This window comes from Panthera leo, chromosome D1 (assembly GCF_018350215.1).
Source record: "Panthera leo isolate Ple1 chromosome D1, P.leo_Ple1_pat1.1, whole genome shotgun sequence".
In the NCBI taxonomy this organism is placed as follows: Eukaryota; Metazoa; Chordata; class Mammalia; order Carnivora; family Felidae; genus Panthera; species Panthera leo.
In genome coordinates, this window is record NC_056688.1 from 87,693,665 (window position 1) to 87,707,783 (window position 14,119).

General features: G+C 35.7%; 1 protein-coding gene across 1 annotated transcript in view; it reads right to left on the minus strand.

Annotated features, from left to right (window-relative positions):
* Nucleotides 1-14,119, minus strand: part of FBXO3 (F-box protein 3) — a 32,664-nt gene that overhangs the window by 1,417 nt on the left and 17,128 nt on the right. Inside the window, exons 5-10 of the mRNA XM_042904937.1 lie at nt 12,526-12,730; nt 11,354-11,399; nt 8,545-8,629; nt 7,579-7,701; nt 5,927-6,042; nt 5,003-5,193 (exon numbers count right to left, since the gene is read on the minus strand). Coding sequence (XP_042760871.1) covers nt 5,003-5,193; nt 5,927-6,042; nt 7,579-7,701; nt 8,545-8,629; nt 11,354-11,399; nt 12,526-12,730 — 766 coding nt within the window. The remainder of the gene's footprint in view (nt 1-5,002; nt 5,194-5,926; nt 6,043-7,578; nt 7,702-8,544; nt 8,630-11,353; nt 11,400-12,525; nt 12,731-14,119) is intronic.

Genomic DNA, 14,119 nt, shown 5'->3' on the forward strand with positions numbered 1-14,119 from the left:
ATATATATACACACACACGTTTTAGAATGCTCAATGTGGTTTTAATGGTAGATATATTTCATTAATACAGTATTTATTTTTTACCTGGTAGTTGATAATTTGTACAAGGTAGCCAACAGACCACTCCTAACAACCCAAGATAAAATTTTACTGAATTTATTTCAGTGGATTAAGTAACAATTCTTTATTAATCTATATGCTTGTAGAAGAGGATGCAAAAATATTAATAAGGTACGACCTCTACTGGTAACTTTTATGTACTGTCACGAGGTTTACTAGATTTCTATGGAGCTCCTACTATAAAGACACATCGATTCAATTCAACCACCATGGGTAGCCTCTACTTTGAAATTAACTCATTGAAGGCTCTCTGAATAGGGCAATAGTGAGGTTGAACACGCAATATCTGATCATCTCATGGAAACTTCGTGTCTCTAATCAGGTCTTGATTTACTCTGCTGTCAGTTTTTCTCTTTCATACATTTGAAGACTCAATGAGAGGAGTTGCTATATGGGACAGAGTTCTGAATAGCAGGGAGCACCTAGGTGGTGATGTAGGAAGTACTGGGAAACGTGGGATGTGATGTCAGCAAAAGCCCTTCCTTCCCCCGAGGCCTTTATGGCATTTCATATCCAGCACTCACTACCCCTCTGATCTCATCTCTGACCACTCTCCCCCAGTCACTGCACTCCAGCTACATCGGCCTTCTTGCAATTCTTCAAACATACCAAGCATTAGTATTATGTTTATGTAACATGAGTGCTTCAGGGCCTTTGCACTTGCTGCTCTTTTGTGTGGAACACCATTCTCCCACATAAATCCACCTGGCTCCCTCTACTTCTTTCAAGTCTCAAATCAAATGTCACCGAGGCATTCCCCAACATATCTTTATATGAGAACAACCCAACAGACACTCCTTATATCTTTTACTCTGATTTTTCTCCAGAGCACTTTTTACTACTTGGTATAACTAGATAGTGTTTATTTGCTACCCTTGTCTCTTCCAGCTAGAATGTAAATTCCAAGGCAGAGGTTTTTTTTGTTTTGTTTTGTTTTTAATTTCCTCAACTTTCTTTTTTTTTTATTGAGGTATAATTGACATACAACATTACATTAGTTCCAGGTGTACAACATAATGAGTTGATATTTGTATATATTACAAAATGATCACCACAGTAAGTCTAGTTAACATCCGTCACCATACATAGTTACAGAATGTTTTCTTGTGATGAGAACTTTTAAGATTTATTCTCTTAGCAACTTTCAAATAGGCAATACAGTATTAACTATGGTCACCGTGCTGTACATTACATCCCCGAAGGCAGATTTTGGCTGTGTTGTTCACTGCATTTCCCCCAGCACCTAGCAGGTACTCAATAATATTTGTTGAGCAAGCAAATTAATTAATGTGGGAGAAAGAAATTGTTCTTTAGGAGCTGTCAAAGGATTGTCACTTAGGATTTATTATAACACTAATAACAACAACATTAACAACAATCAGAGAAAATATACATAAATATGACATGATATTCCATTATTTTTATTTTTTTTATTTTCTCAATCTAGGGAATGAAGACTTTAAAATTCAGTAGAAGGTTCCAAAGGGGCGACGGGGAAGGCTTAGGAAATTCTAAAACATTAAATTCAGGTAGCATGATCATCAGTCATCTTAATGAAGAAGAGAACAGAAAAAACTGTTAAAGAAATCAATGCGGCTAAAGAGGGAGGTTGCTGATGGTCTCTGATAAAAGTGTACACACAGAAGCAGCAGACGGAAAGAGGCGCACAGGGGTAAGATGGAAATAAATAAGCAGCGGGAACCTCTCAAGTGTCCAAAAGCAAACAACAAACCCACCTAGAGCAAGAAAAGGCTTAAGATCAACCAAAAGTATATTTTATAGTGACATTCAAAGTATAAAGCAAAAGCCAAGTATTAAGTACAATAATTATCATATGGTCAGGGCACAAAAAAGGAGAACAATTCCATTTCCATATCAAGAAAACGAGTATTTCCACAGGGAAGGTACAATACAAGTACAACACAATACAAATACAATCCCCACTGCCTCTTTCATGTTGATTAGAAGTAAGTCCAGAATTCTCATTTCTTTTATTGATTTCTCATCCTTGAGAGAGAGAAACATTTTCCACAAGGCATGTCAAAATTGTATATGCTTATTTGTGGTTGGGAGGAAATTAAAACTCTAAATAAGTAAGAACATGGTTAAGAGGGTTGAACATGTAATGAGTTTATTATTATAATTTAAAATTAGAAATTTAAAAATTGTAAACTTTAAAAAAAGAGTATGTAAATATTATAAAACTTCTCAGTTTTCATTTCTAACATGATAAATATTGATATAACCCATATAAACAAGAGTTCTTTGAAGTCCTCAATAATTTTTAAAAGTTTAAGGGAGCCATGAGACCGAAAAGTTTGAGAACTACTGTCCTAAATTAAAGACTACTTTATACCCCACCCTAACAAACATTAAAAACAAGTCTCAACAGGAGCAAGCTGACCCCACAGTAACTTAACTGCCTGCCCAAACAAACCTCAACATTCTTTACACTTTACGTCTGGAATATTAGCAACTTTAGGACAAGAAATATTATCAGAGACAGAGAGAGAGATTTCATAATAATAAAAGAAAGCACTTCATTAAAAAAACATAAGAATCCCAAGCATATTTGCATATAATTATAGAGCTTCAAAATACATGAAGCATATCTGATAGAATTAAAAAGAGAAATGGACGAAACTAATTGTGGTTGGAGATTTCAACAATCATCTTTCAGAGAACAAGGACAAAAAAAAAATCAGTAATATATAGAAGATTTGAAAAACAGTCAACCAATCTAAACTATCATTTATAGCATAATATTCCCACGAACAGCAGAATATACATTCTTTTCAAATACACAGGGATTAGTTACCAAAATAGACCATAATGCTGGGACATAAAACATTTAAAAGGGTTGAAACTACACACAGTGAGTTCTCTAACCATAACAAAATTAGAAATTATTAAACAAGAGTTAACTGGAAAACCTCCAAATGTTTGAAAATTAACACATTTTTAGAAAAGTTACAGACCAAAATTAAATTACAAGGGAAATTTGAGAATATTTTGAATTAAATGTTATTGAAAACAAAATATCGAAATTTATGAAACACAGCCAAAACAGTGCTTTAGCGAAAAGAAAGGCCTAAAGTCAATAATCTAAACTTCTACCTTAAGAAGCTGGTAAAAAAACAAACGAACCACAAAGTGGTAGGAGGAGATAAATAAATATAATTGCAGAAATCAATGAAATAGAAAATGAGCAAACAATAGAGAAAACCAGTGAAACCCAAAGTTGTTCTTTCAAATGACCAGTAAAAGGGATAACCCCTTAGGTGAACTGATCAACAAAAGATATAAATTACCAATATTAAGAGCAAAAATAGGGCATATGACTACAGTTCTTGCGGCCATTAAAAGGATATCAAGGGAATATTGTAAATAATTTTATGCCAGTAAATTCAACATTTAGACAAAATGGACAAATTCCTTGAAAGACACAAATTACCAAGAGTGAAACAAGAAGCAATAGAAAATACATTATAGAAATTAAATTCCTATTTCAAACTTTCCCACCAAGAGAACTCTAGTGCCAGATGGCTTCACTAATGAGCTATATCAAACATTCATAGGTGATACCAATCTCATACAGAAACTGGACTGGTCAAAAACAGGAGAATGTTATAGGAAGTAACAAATTCCTGGTGCTGGAAATATACAGTAGAAAGCATTCTTCCACTGGGAGGGAAGCTAAACTTCACTTCCAAACCCAGACTGTAGATCCTTTTCACCAGACATGCAAGCGTAATGGCCTACAGTCTCAACGTTATCCTTCTCTTTCCAAATGGGGAATGTGTCAGCTCTAGGCCTGATTAATATCATGTCCATCTTCCCACACTTATCTTGGACTCGCCCATCAGGGTCATCCCAGGAGCCGGAGGGCCCTCTCTGAACATTCAACACCTATGACTCAGTTACATTCTGGGTATACAAGTCATATTTTATTTTATTCCTATTATATAGCTGGAGCCTCATAATTCTCTTTAATCCATAATCTTTTATAATCCATAAGATTGGGGTACTGCCACGATCATAAGGTAATCCTAAAGATGAGATTTCAAAATTATACCTAGTTGATTTAGGAAACGATCCCAAAGAGAGACGACTACAAAGAGGGTTTAATGGGTAGACTTGTACTTTTAGTCGTCTCTCTATAGGATATTTGTATTACTTTACAAAATTGGGATTTTTAGCAAAAACACTGCAAGAAATTGTTTTCCTAATCTTCATGAAATAAAATAAAGCCTGTTCTAACTGGTCTAGTGTGGTGTTTCTCATTAGGCCACAGAATTGTTTTTGGAAACAGTGGAAAAGAGACTGAACCTTTAAAACCAGTAACTATTTTACATGATACTATGATGGTGGATACGTGTCATTATACATTTGTCCAAACCCACAGAATATCTAACACCAAGAGTGAACCCGAATGTAGACTATGGATTTTGGGTGATTTTGATATGCTAATGTAGGTTCATCAACTGTTAACAAAAATACCACTCTGGTGGGAGCTACTGATAATGGGGAAGTCTGTGCATGCATGGGGGCAGGGGGTATTTGGGAAATTTCTGTACCTTCTGCTCAATTTTCTATGAATCTAAAACTGCTCAAAAAAAGTGACATCTATAAAAAACAAAAAACAAAACAAAAAAACAGCTAACAGTAGAGTTACTCTGATTGAAGTGTATGCAGTCTAGCTTACTTATTATCCACCACCCCTACATATTCACATGGCCCCCCCATGATATTTCCTCAGAATCTCTAGGGTTCTCTGGGAACACCATTTGTAAACCATTTGTCTGGCTAATCAACAAAATCCCTCTGTGGAGTTAATTCTACAAAGTCACATAAATCAGTCCCAGAGGAAAATTTAACTCACCAATCGGGCTATAGACACCCTGAATGTTGGACAAGCCATATGGAATCGGGGAATAGCAACATTAAAGATCTTGTCTTTAAAGTAAAGAAAATGGAAGGTGTAATATCCTTCCATATATCCTGATGTTGTAGAAAATGTGGTACAACTTGTGTATTCATATACCCGACCTGGGCTGATGATTGGAAATTCACCTGCAGAGAAGACAGTAATAAGAAACCAAGGTATAAAATTCAGTTCTTCATCACAGCAAATAAGATAATGCCCTCTGTGGGATTATGCAAACTATGTTAAAGTAAATGCACGATTAGGAAAAAAAAACAACTAAAAGAAAACATAGCAAAATGTTAACAGTGATGGTATTAGGGTTCAGAAACTTAAGATAATCATAATCTTTTAAAAAGCTGAATGTCAATGACAATCAGAGCTAAAGATGATTGAAATCCACAAATAAAAATCTGAGTTACTAATTTTAACATTTCCCCCAAATTTCAAAGAGATGACCAATATGAAATTTATTTTCTCCTTCTGCTCTATGCCCAGTAACCACAGACTATGATAACAAATAATTACCCCACCGAAAAAATAAATAAATAAAGAACTTAAGAAGCAAATAAAGAACTCGGGTGATCTACAGAACGGAAAATCAATCCCTGAATAATTGTTTGCTATAATTTTAGAAAAGTTCATGTTTAAGGTACTAATCTAATAGAATAATGATCTTTACACATTATATTTATGAAGCAAATATTGGAGTCAAAGAAAGCCCAAAATCTATGATATCTTTCACATTGTAAACACAGCTATTAAAAGATCAGTCTTATCCACTGACTACATCATGCATTTTCCAAGCTGTATGCAACATAGATGCTCTCCAAAATGTCTTAGAGGCAACTGATATGTAAACCCAAATCTTGAGTTACATACCAACTACTCCAGGTCCTTGAACTTCTTCTACATCACCTTTAGCATTCGTTATTCTCCAATAGCGACTGTCCAACTGACAAGCCTTCTCAGGAAGTGCATCCTTTGACATTTCAATCCTGGAGAAGGGAATGGGGTGGTAGAGACACAAATCTGGCCTGATTTTGTTTCTTTTGTTTAAGAGCTATAATATTTGGACTAAGACTATGAAAAAGTTCCCAAAGGAAATTAAGAAACCCAACCCAACGTCTGTGTTAACCATCTATTTCTATAAGCTCTCAAAGATAACGGCTTGATTAGCTTGACTCTCCCACAGAAATGCTTTCACTCAATTTGCTCACTTGACTTTCCGTAAGAATCAACAATAGAAAGGGCAACATAAAAATTTATAAACACACTGGGTGATAATAATCTTTTGCTGTTCAAGTAAAGATGAATGTATGAAATGCTTACTAGAATTTAGTGCAATGAAAACTTACTGTTTCTTTTTCACAGGACATTTCCCTTTTGCTTCTAGAAAGCTCAAAGCAAAATGTCACTAGTCAGTTACTAGGATTACACCTTGACTGTTTCCCAATACTATTATTTCCCCCTTTTCTCTAGGAATCTGCTGTCCCTTATTTTGAGTACCCTATAAGCAAGTGTCGGTATTATTATTTTAAGCATGTTTCAAGCCTAGGCAGGATTTGAATTAAACAATTAAAATAACAAACATCAGGGCGCCTGGGTGGCTCAGTCAGTTAAGCATCCAACTTTTGATTTCAGCTCAGGTCATGATCCCATAGTCCTTGAGATTGAGCCCCACATTGGACTCTATGCTGACAGTGCGGAGCCTGCTTGGGATGCTCTCTCCTCTCTCTCTGCCCCTCTCTTGCTCACACTTGCAGGCTCTCTCTCAAAGATAAATAAACTTAAAAAAAAATCCAAAACACAAACATCTGCACCTATGTAACTGGATATATCAAAGGCTGCATATAATACCAAAATCCTATGATGCTCCCTGGTTAGTATATGGCAGCAAAAATATTTCCAGTGTGTATATATGCACGTACATGTACTTTTAAAATATATATAACACATCATAAAAAATAAATATAAAAATAAATCTAAAAACAAAGTATCCTTAATCCCTTAGAGCAATAAGCTATCTTTATGTCACAGCACAGAGTACTTCTAATTAAAGCGAATTTAATATTTGTTTTTTATTTAACCAAATCCAGTGCTTAATACCGTGTCTGATACTAGGCAGCACCTAATAAATATTTGATTTTTAACTGAATATAGGCAAGCTAACTGAAATTTAAAATGCACGGTTTCATCCTGGGCAATTTGATAGCTTCTGGAATGCATTACAACTCTCCCAGAGAGCTTTCATGATGATTACAACTTAGTGTCCACCTCAAGGAACCTGGCACAATTCTTTAAACACAGTACATCTGCAAGAAATAACTTAAGTAACTTGGAGGTTACTGTAAACTCAAGTCCCTTACGGACACTAGCTTATAAAAAATTTTGTTATCCATGTTCCTCCACACCTCAGCAAGAAGCTGTCTTTCAAAATGCGTTTCATGTATCGTGTCAAAGGGGAGAGAACAACACAACCACAGGATATAGCCCACCATTAACTGAAAGGCGACCCCATTTACAGTTCTCACCTGATTCGGTATGTGAAGAAGTAGTGGGGTGGATGTACAGAGCTAAGTTCTGGCAGAAACGACGTGGAAACTGACACTGTAATGTCCCCAGTTGTTGCTACACACTCTGGATCGTGAACATATCTAGATAATTTTAAAACATTAAACATTTTTTAATCAACTAACTTCAAGTCTCTAAGATGAAAGATCTCAAGATCTTTCTTGTGTGAAATGGCTTTTACTTCATTTTAGGATCAAAAATTTAAACCATATTTGGGAACGTAAAGGTATAGTCCCTTTAAGCTGAGAAGAAAACTAGAAATTATGAACTAGAAAACCTTGAAGACTTTAGATCTGTAAGGACAGCAGCCAAGGCTCAATGAGCAGTGGTTCCAGTAATGATTCACTGATTAAACTGGAAACTGAAAAGAGCTTATCTCAGTTTTCAGAGCCAGGAAACTTTTGGGACACCTGAAAGTCCTATCAACAGTGGCTCTGACAATAAAATGTGTTAGCAAGTTATTCTAGAGACCTCTAATTTCTAACTAATTTGTCATTTCTGCCAACCAGGCTACTGTGAACCAATATTACCTCTACCACTATCTGTCACACCTGGAGGGTTCATTTAGAGACAATAAATAGTATTTGCCAGGAGTTAGTAGTTACTGACTTCCTATTCAGAATAAATCCATTAACTGGCAAACAGCTTCCCCCCACCCCAAAGGAAACTATGTATAAAAAGAAACTATACTATAAAGCCCTAACTTCTAAATCAAAATCAGTTTTTTCTCTTGATCCTTCAAGAGAAGAAAAATATTGCCTCTCCAAGTGTCTGAATGTGGCTTTAAAGTGAGAATAAAGTAGTGGCGTTTAAGAAAACGAGAGGTTCTATTATTAACCTTCTTCCAAACTTCATCTCAAGATCTGTAACTAATGTTTTCTTCTGATTTACAAATATTTTTATTCGAAAAGTCTTGAGTGAAATACCTGAAAATCTGGTCTCTGATGATAGGGAAGCCACCCGATACAACATTGTTGACATAAGAAGTAAACCAGTCAGTAAAAGTAGCACCTATAAACCAGGAAGGGGTGGGGAGGAAGAGAAGGACAAATAAGTTTTGCAAAATCTGTACAGGAAACAAGTAAACAATGATAATTTCTCTCTGCTTAAGATATGAGGTCAAAACTAGAAACACAGATACACTTGTACTTACCGTTCATAGATCAATTTCCATTCTCAATTCTCATCTCATTCTCAACTACCCTGCTAGGGAATCTTCCATCTACCTTCAAGCTATTTTTATGCTTATAATTCAATAATAAATTTTTAAACTTTATTTTGTGCTGGTACAAGAATAAAAAGCCTTCTTCTGTCTATCATTTCTAGAACATATGGAACAAAAGAGATACAGCTATGTTTAGAAGAAACTACAGGAAAAATATCAGCACCTATCCTCAGATGATCAGGGTATACCCTTGGCCCAGGTACGTCCTGACTCATGCACGTCCCTAGACCCTAGGGACTAGGGACTGCATTACAGTCCTCCATATTCAACGACCTCCATTTTCTTGTCCAGACCGGACTACACATCCGTGATCTACTGAGCGGATCAATGACAAGTATTTACATGAATTATGTTTGCCCCTTCTAGGTAATATAACATAACTTTCTCAGACCCCCATTATCTATTATTAATACAACTCAGTGCCTGGCAATATTAGTCCCTTAATCAATGTTTTTCTGTATTTCTCTGTAATCTTGTTTCTAGTAACCCAGTTCTTACATTCTGCCATGCTGAACACTGGAGCTAAATTTATAGCATTTACTTACTATTCTACTATTCCGAGAATAATAGAAGATACAATTTAAGCTTGGGTCTTGTGTCTAGCTTTAAAATTTTAAGGGCATCAACCGAGAGAAGGGAAACCACAATAGTAGGCTCTTTTCTCAGTGTCTACTAATGAATGACCTATTCTGACCCTTTATTTATTGAATGTTACTGTATTCAAATGATCACCTACCATCTATCCACTCTGAACAAGATATTAAGGAGCCACATGAATAATGTCATTAAAATTCAAGGAAGTTACAATTTTGTTTTTAGAACTAGTAATTTCCCTGTGAAGTTTAAAACATCATTTTGTATAATTCATGGAATAAAGTGTTACAGTGAGAAAACCTCAAATTGTTCATGGTTTACCTAAAAAAGAAATTGGTGTTGTATTTTAATATATCTTAATTTATTACAATACACACCCAAGTGTGTTCTTTAAAATAAGGACAAAATTTCCTAGGTAGTCTTCATTACTCAACTTACCTGAACAGCTTCTCGTTTTCTTAAATATCAGTTAATAATTTACCAAACACCAAGAGATTCCATCTTGTGTTTTACCAAAAATTCCAAGAAAGTCAAACTTAGTTGAATCAAGATGTAATTTATATATTCCAAAGTAGTTTACTTTTTAAAGTAAGCCTATATCTTGGCGTCTCTTTGATAGCACTGGGGTTTTATCAAGGCAGCTTAAAGGAAGCCACTTTCTTATCTCTCCTCCCAGCACTAACTTCTCACCCCATCTGTCCTCCCTCATCTCAAATCTTTTGCTTTGCTGCTCTCTTATTCCGGGAGACATCCCAGCTACCAGAATACTATTCATCAGACCTTAGTACTCTGCTGTAGCGGTGGGGCCTTCCACACCATGTCAGACCAGCACCAAACTAAGAATAAGAAACTCACAGAGCTCAGCCGGTAGCTTACCTTAGAGTTCAGGAAGCCTTTAGTTTATAAATTAGTAGCACCACTGTTCTAGAGCCATGGTGATCACCTCTGAAGGTATGTGCTATGCAAAGATGCCAAAGAGGGCAGTGAGAAGGGGCATACTCCCCAGAGGGCACTTAACTTGGAAACAACCGACTACAGGAATCAGGGGGAGCTAAAAGCTAGAGGCTAAGTTAAATAGTTTTTTTGTAACTTACCACGTAGGGGTGAGAGTTTCTTGATATTGTGAAGCATATACCACAAATCCGTAATGTGTCACAGTGTGGAACAAATGGAGACTAATACTCTGTCTGAGGTTCCAATTAGGAGATATAATTAAATGCAGACACCTTAGCCTCCAAGGCCCCTTTACTATTAATATATGGGGATGTGTAATATGTGCCTTTAAAAAGCAGAGTGGATAGTCAGGAAGCATCTCTTAAGGGAGGAAAATCTAAGCAAAACAAGATTGGATGAATAGCAAAGAGGTGAGCCACAACTGCATACAAACTGTATTGTTCTCAAAATCCTGTGAGAAATACCTTTGAAGGCCAAGAAAAACTAGTTGCGGCAAGGAGTTCATCGAGCAGAGTTTACATTGGTTTCTGAAGACTGCTGTTGGGAGATCTCTAGTGTGACTCACCAGTATTTTACTGTAATTGGCCCCACAGACTTTATAGGTATAAAGTTGTTTTATCTATCGATATCTCTAATTATGTATTAATATGATTGATGGAAAGTGCATGCGTGTATACATACACACATACTCATAGTAATTCCATTCATTTCACTGTTCTACAGCAGAGTCCCAGGAGTACAAGATTATACAGGGCATGGCTTTTTCCCAAATAGAAAAGAAATTCAAAGTACAAGGGCTACTCGAATGAGAGCCTAGATGCAGTACTTTCTAAACCAGCAAGCTGTAAGAAGGACAAGTGTAAACTGTCAGCTGATCAAGTAATTGGAAAAGTTTTTACCAACTTCATTTTTTTGACAAGGAAGGAGAAAGGAAAAGGAAGGAAGACTGTTTTTTGTCCTACCTATGATAAACATGTCAATAGCAGCTGGATTCCGAGCCATTTGGTCCTAGGCAAGAAAAAGAATATTATAATCGAGAAAAATATATTTTACTTAATTTCTCATTGTTTGTTACCTGCATCTTTCCCTGGAGACAAGGCAAAATTGATAAAAATAACAAGTGCTCTAACCAACACTCGGACATTCCTTACACTTTTCAGTCCTGCTCTTATTAGGATTTCTATATTTAGGCCCTTTCTAGAAAGTCCTTAAAAGAGTGCCAGGCACTTCTCAATAACAGTTAAACCACTTATGTACTGCTATTACTGTTACAGTGAACTAAAAAAATTATCCTTTAAGTTAAGAAGTTAAGGTAAGAAGATATACAGCCTATTAAGACGGGGCTCTGGATTCAGAGTCAAGAGACCTGAACAATTCTAGACTGGTCACTTCTCTCAGTAAATGGAGAGACCAAGCCATCATCCTACAACCTTACAGAGGTAGCAAGTCAAAAACGAGATAAAAGACATGAAAATGCTTAGGAAGAAATAAAAGCTATGAAAGCTCTTTAAATATTTTAAATGTTATATGGAGTCACGTCTCTGAGATACCTATGATTTTCTACTTTAAATTCTTCTTTTAAGTTAAAAGTTCACATCTTGGCAAAAATGAAGCCAGAAGATCTACAACTACAAAATTACAAAGAACTGAAGAAGTAAGAATGAAACCAAATACCACACTGTCTGTGTTTACACTAAAATCATAACAAAAGCCTCCCCAAAAAAGTCATTATTTTTCAACAACTCAGCTATCTAATGAAGTGTTTAAAAAGTTTCTATTGCACTCAGAACTTGAATCCATTGATGTTCAAAAGCTAAATTTTTTAAGTTGGAAATGTAAATTACAATTACTTCAACAAAATCTCATTTGTTTTCCTCAAATTTGAATTACCTTAACACATATCACAGCCCTCCCTCTGTGTGCACAGTGGTTTGCATTGTTTATCCAATGTCTTCTGACATTTCATTATGTCAGAATATTACAGCCAGATATTAGCCCTCTAATTAGATGGGTCTATTAATTAAGTTGTATAATGCTCTATACCATTCTACAGTCCTGAAAATTCCTAAGGCACACATTTATACACTTATCAGAACACATCTTACAGCCATATTTAAAAACACTCTCTACTTACTGGACATTGGTAGAAAACTTCATTTTTGTTTCGGCCCTCGGCAGCTTCCACTGCTATGTACTGACTCAAACCAGTATGTATGCAAAAAGTTAAAGGGAGACAGTATTTCAGTCCCTGTCTCTGCTGGAAGCCTCCAGCAGCCGTATCGACGTCTAACAAATCCTCAGAACGATAGTGATTGGACAGCGCCATACTTCCCAACAACCTAAGAACAGAGACTCAAAAATGTCATCAATTGCAGTGCCAAACAAACAGCTGTGCTTCATCCTTTTGATGAACGATGTTTACATCAACAGCTTTATTAGAACTGATGAATATGTCCATTCTAAAGCGGGAACACCAAAAACACCGCAATTTCTTTACATTCAAACACTTGAGTGGAAAGATTCTGATCTAAATTAAAAGCTTAAGCGTCTAAAATGTCTTAAAGACCTTTTTAAAAGAAAAATCATTTTATTGCTTTCAAGACTATCTTGCCATAATATACTGATTTGCTAGTGTTTTGCTATATATGCGTGTATGACTATTTTAATGTTTGAAGGTGTAAATTCTGATAGTTTTATCTTACTACAACCTTTAGCTTACCCTAACCTACCAGACAATATCAATGTAAACCAACCTAAGCCTTGACCAAATTTTCATAAACTTTGGATGCATGGGGTCTAAACTGATCTCACTGCATATACATGAGAACATAGGTATTGGTCCTTGATGGAACCTTGATGGAAGGAATCCTTGATGATAGGATTCCTATCCTAAGTTTCACTATTTGTACTGAGGATAGATATAAATCCCTGTGTAGAAATTAGGACCTGTTTGTCGTGTCAATTCTGGGAAACTCTTTTATTAAAGCTCTCTCCTATTTGCTCTTAAATTATGACAATTTTTAAATTTTTGTCAAGTTTCGGTTCAGTAGGGAAAAAAGACTAGGAAAAAGCCAGCCAGTAATTTACACTTAATTTAGTCCTAATTGCCCAATATTTGATTTCTGAATACTACCTTGTAATCTCAGTATGATCACCCTGTACTCACTTAACCCTGATCAAAATGGTAACAGAGTCTCATGATTCTTCACACACAAAGACACATCACCTTCCACTAAGAACAATGTAAAGTTCTCCCTAAACTCTTAGGAGCATTTCATTAAATGCAACGTCTCTCAAATAGTTTAATTTTCACAAAAGAACAAAAAGATTAGACCCAAAGTATATACTTTTTAATACTGTGAATGAATTCGACAGCTACTACTACATGGCCTGCTTTTGCCAAAGGTTCCATAATGAATACTTCCTCTTAAAAATAGGCCGTTTAATTATAGGCTATGCCTGAAATAGGACAAAACTATACTTTCTTTGGTGTATGTAGCTCTGAACTAATTATTGCATTTTATATATATGGTACTCAGAATTTATATCAAGCTCTTCAAAACAATTTACCTGGGACAAAGACTTTAAGGGTTCTGAACAGTTTTAGTTAAAATATACTCACACACACACACATCCACCCTATGTACTACAGTACCCACCCCAACCCCAATCAGACTTTGTTTTAGAAGCATAAAGATGCATTGATAGAAATATTGCTTGCATGAGAC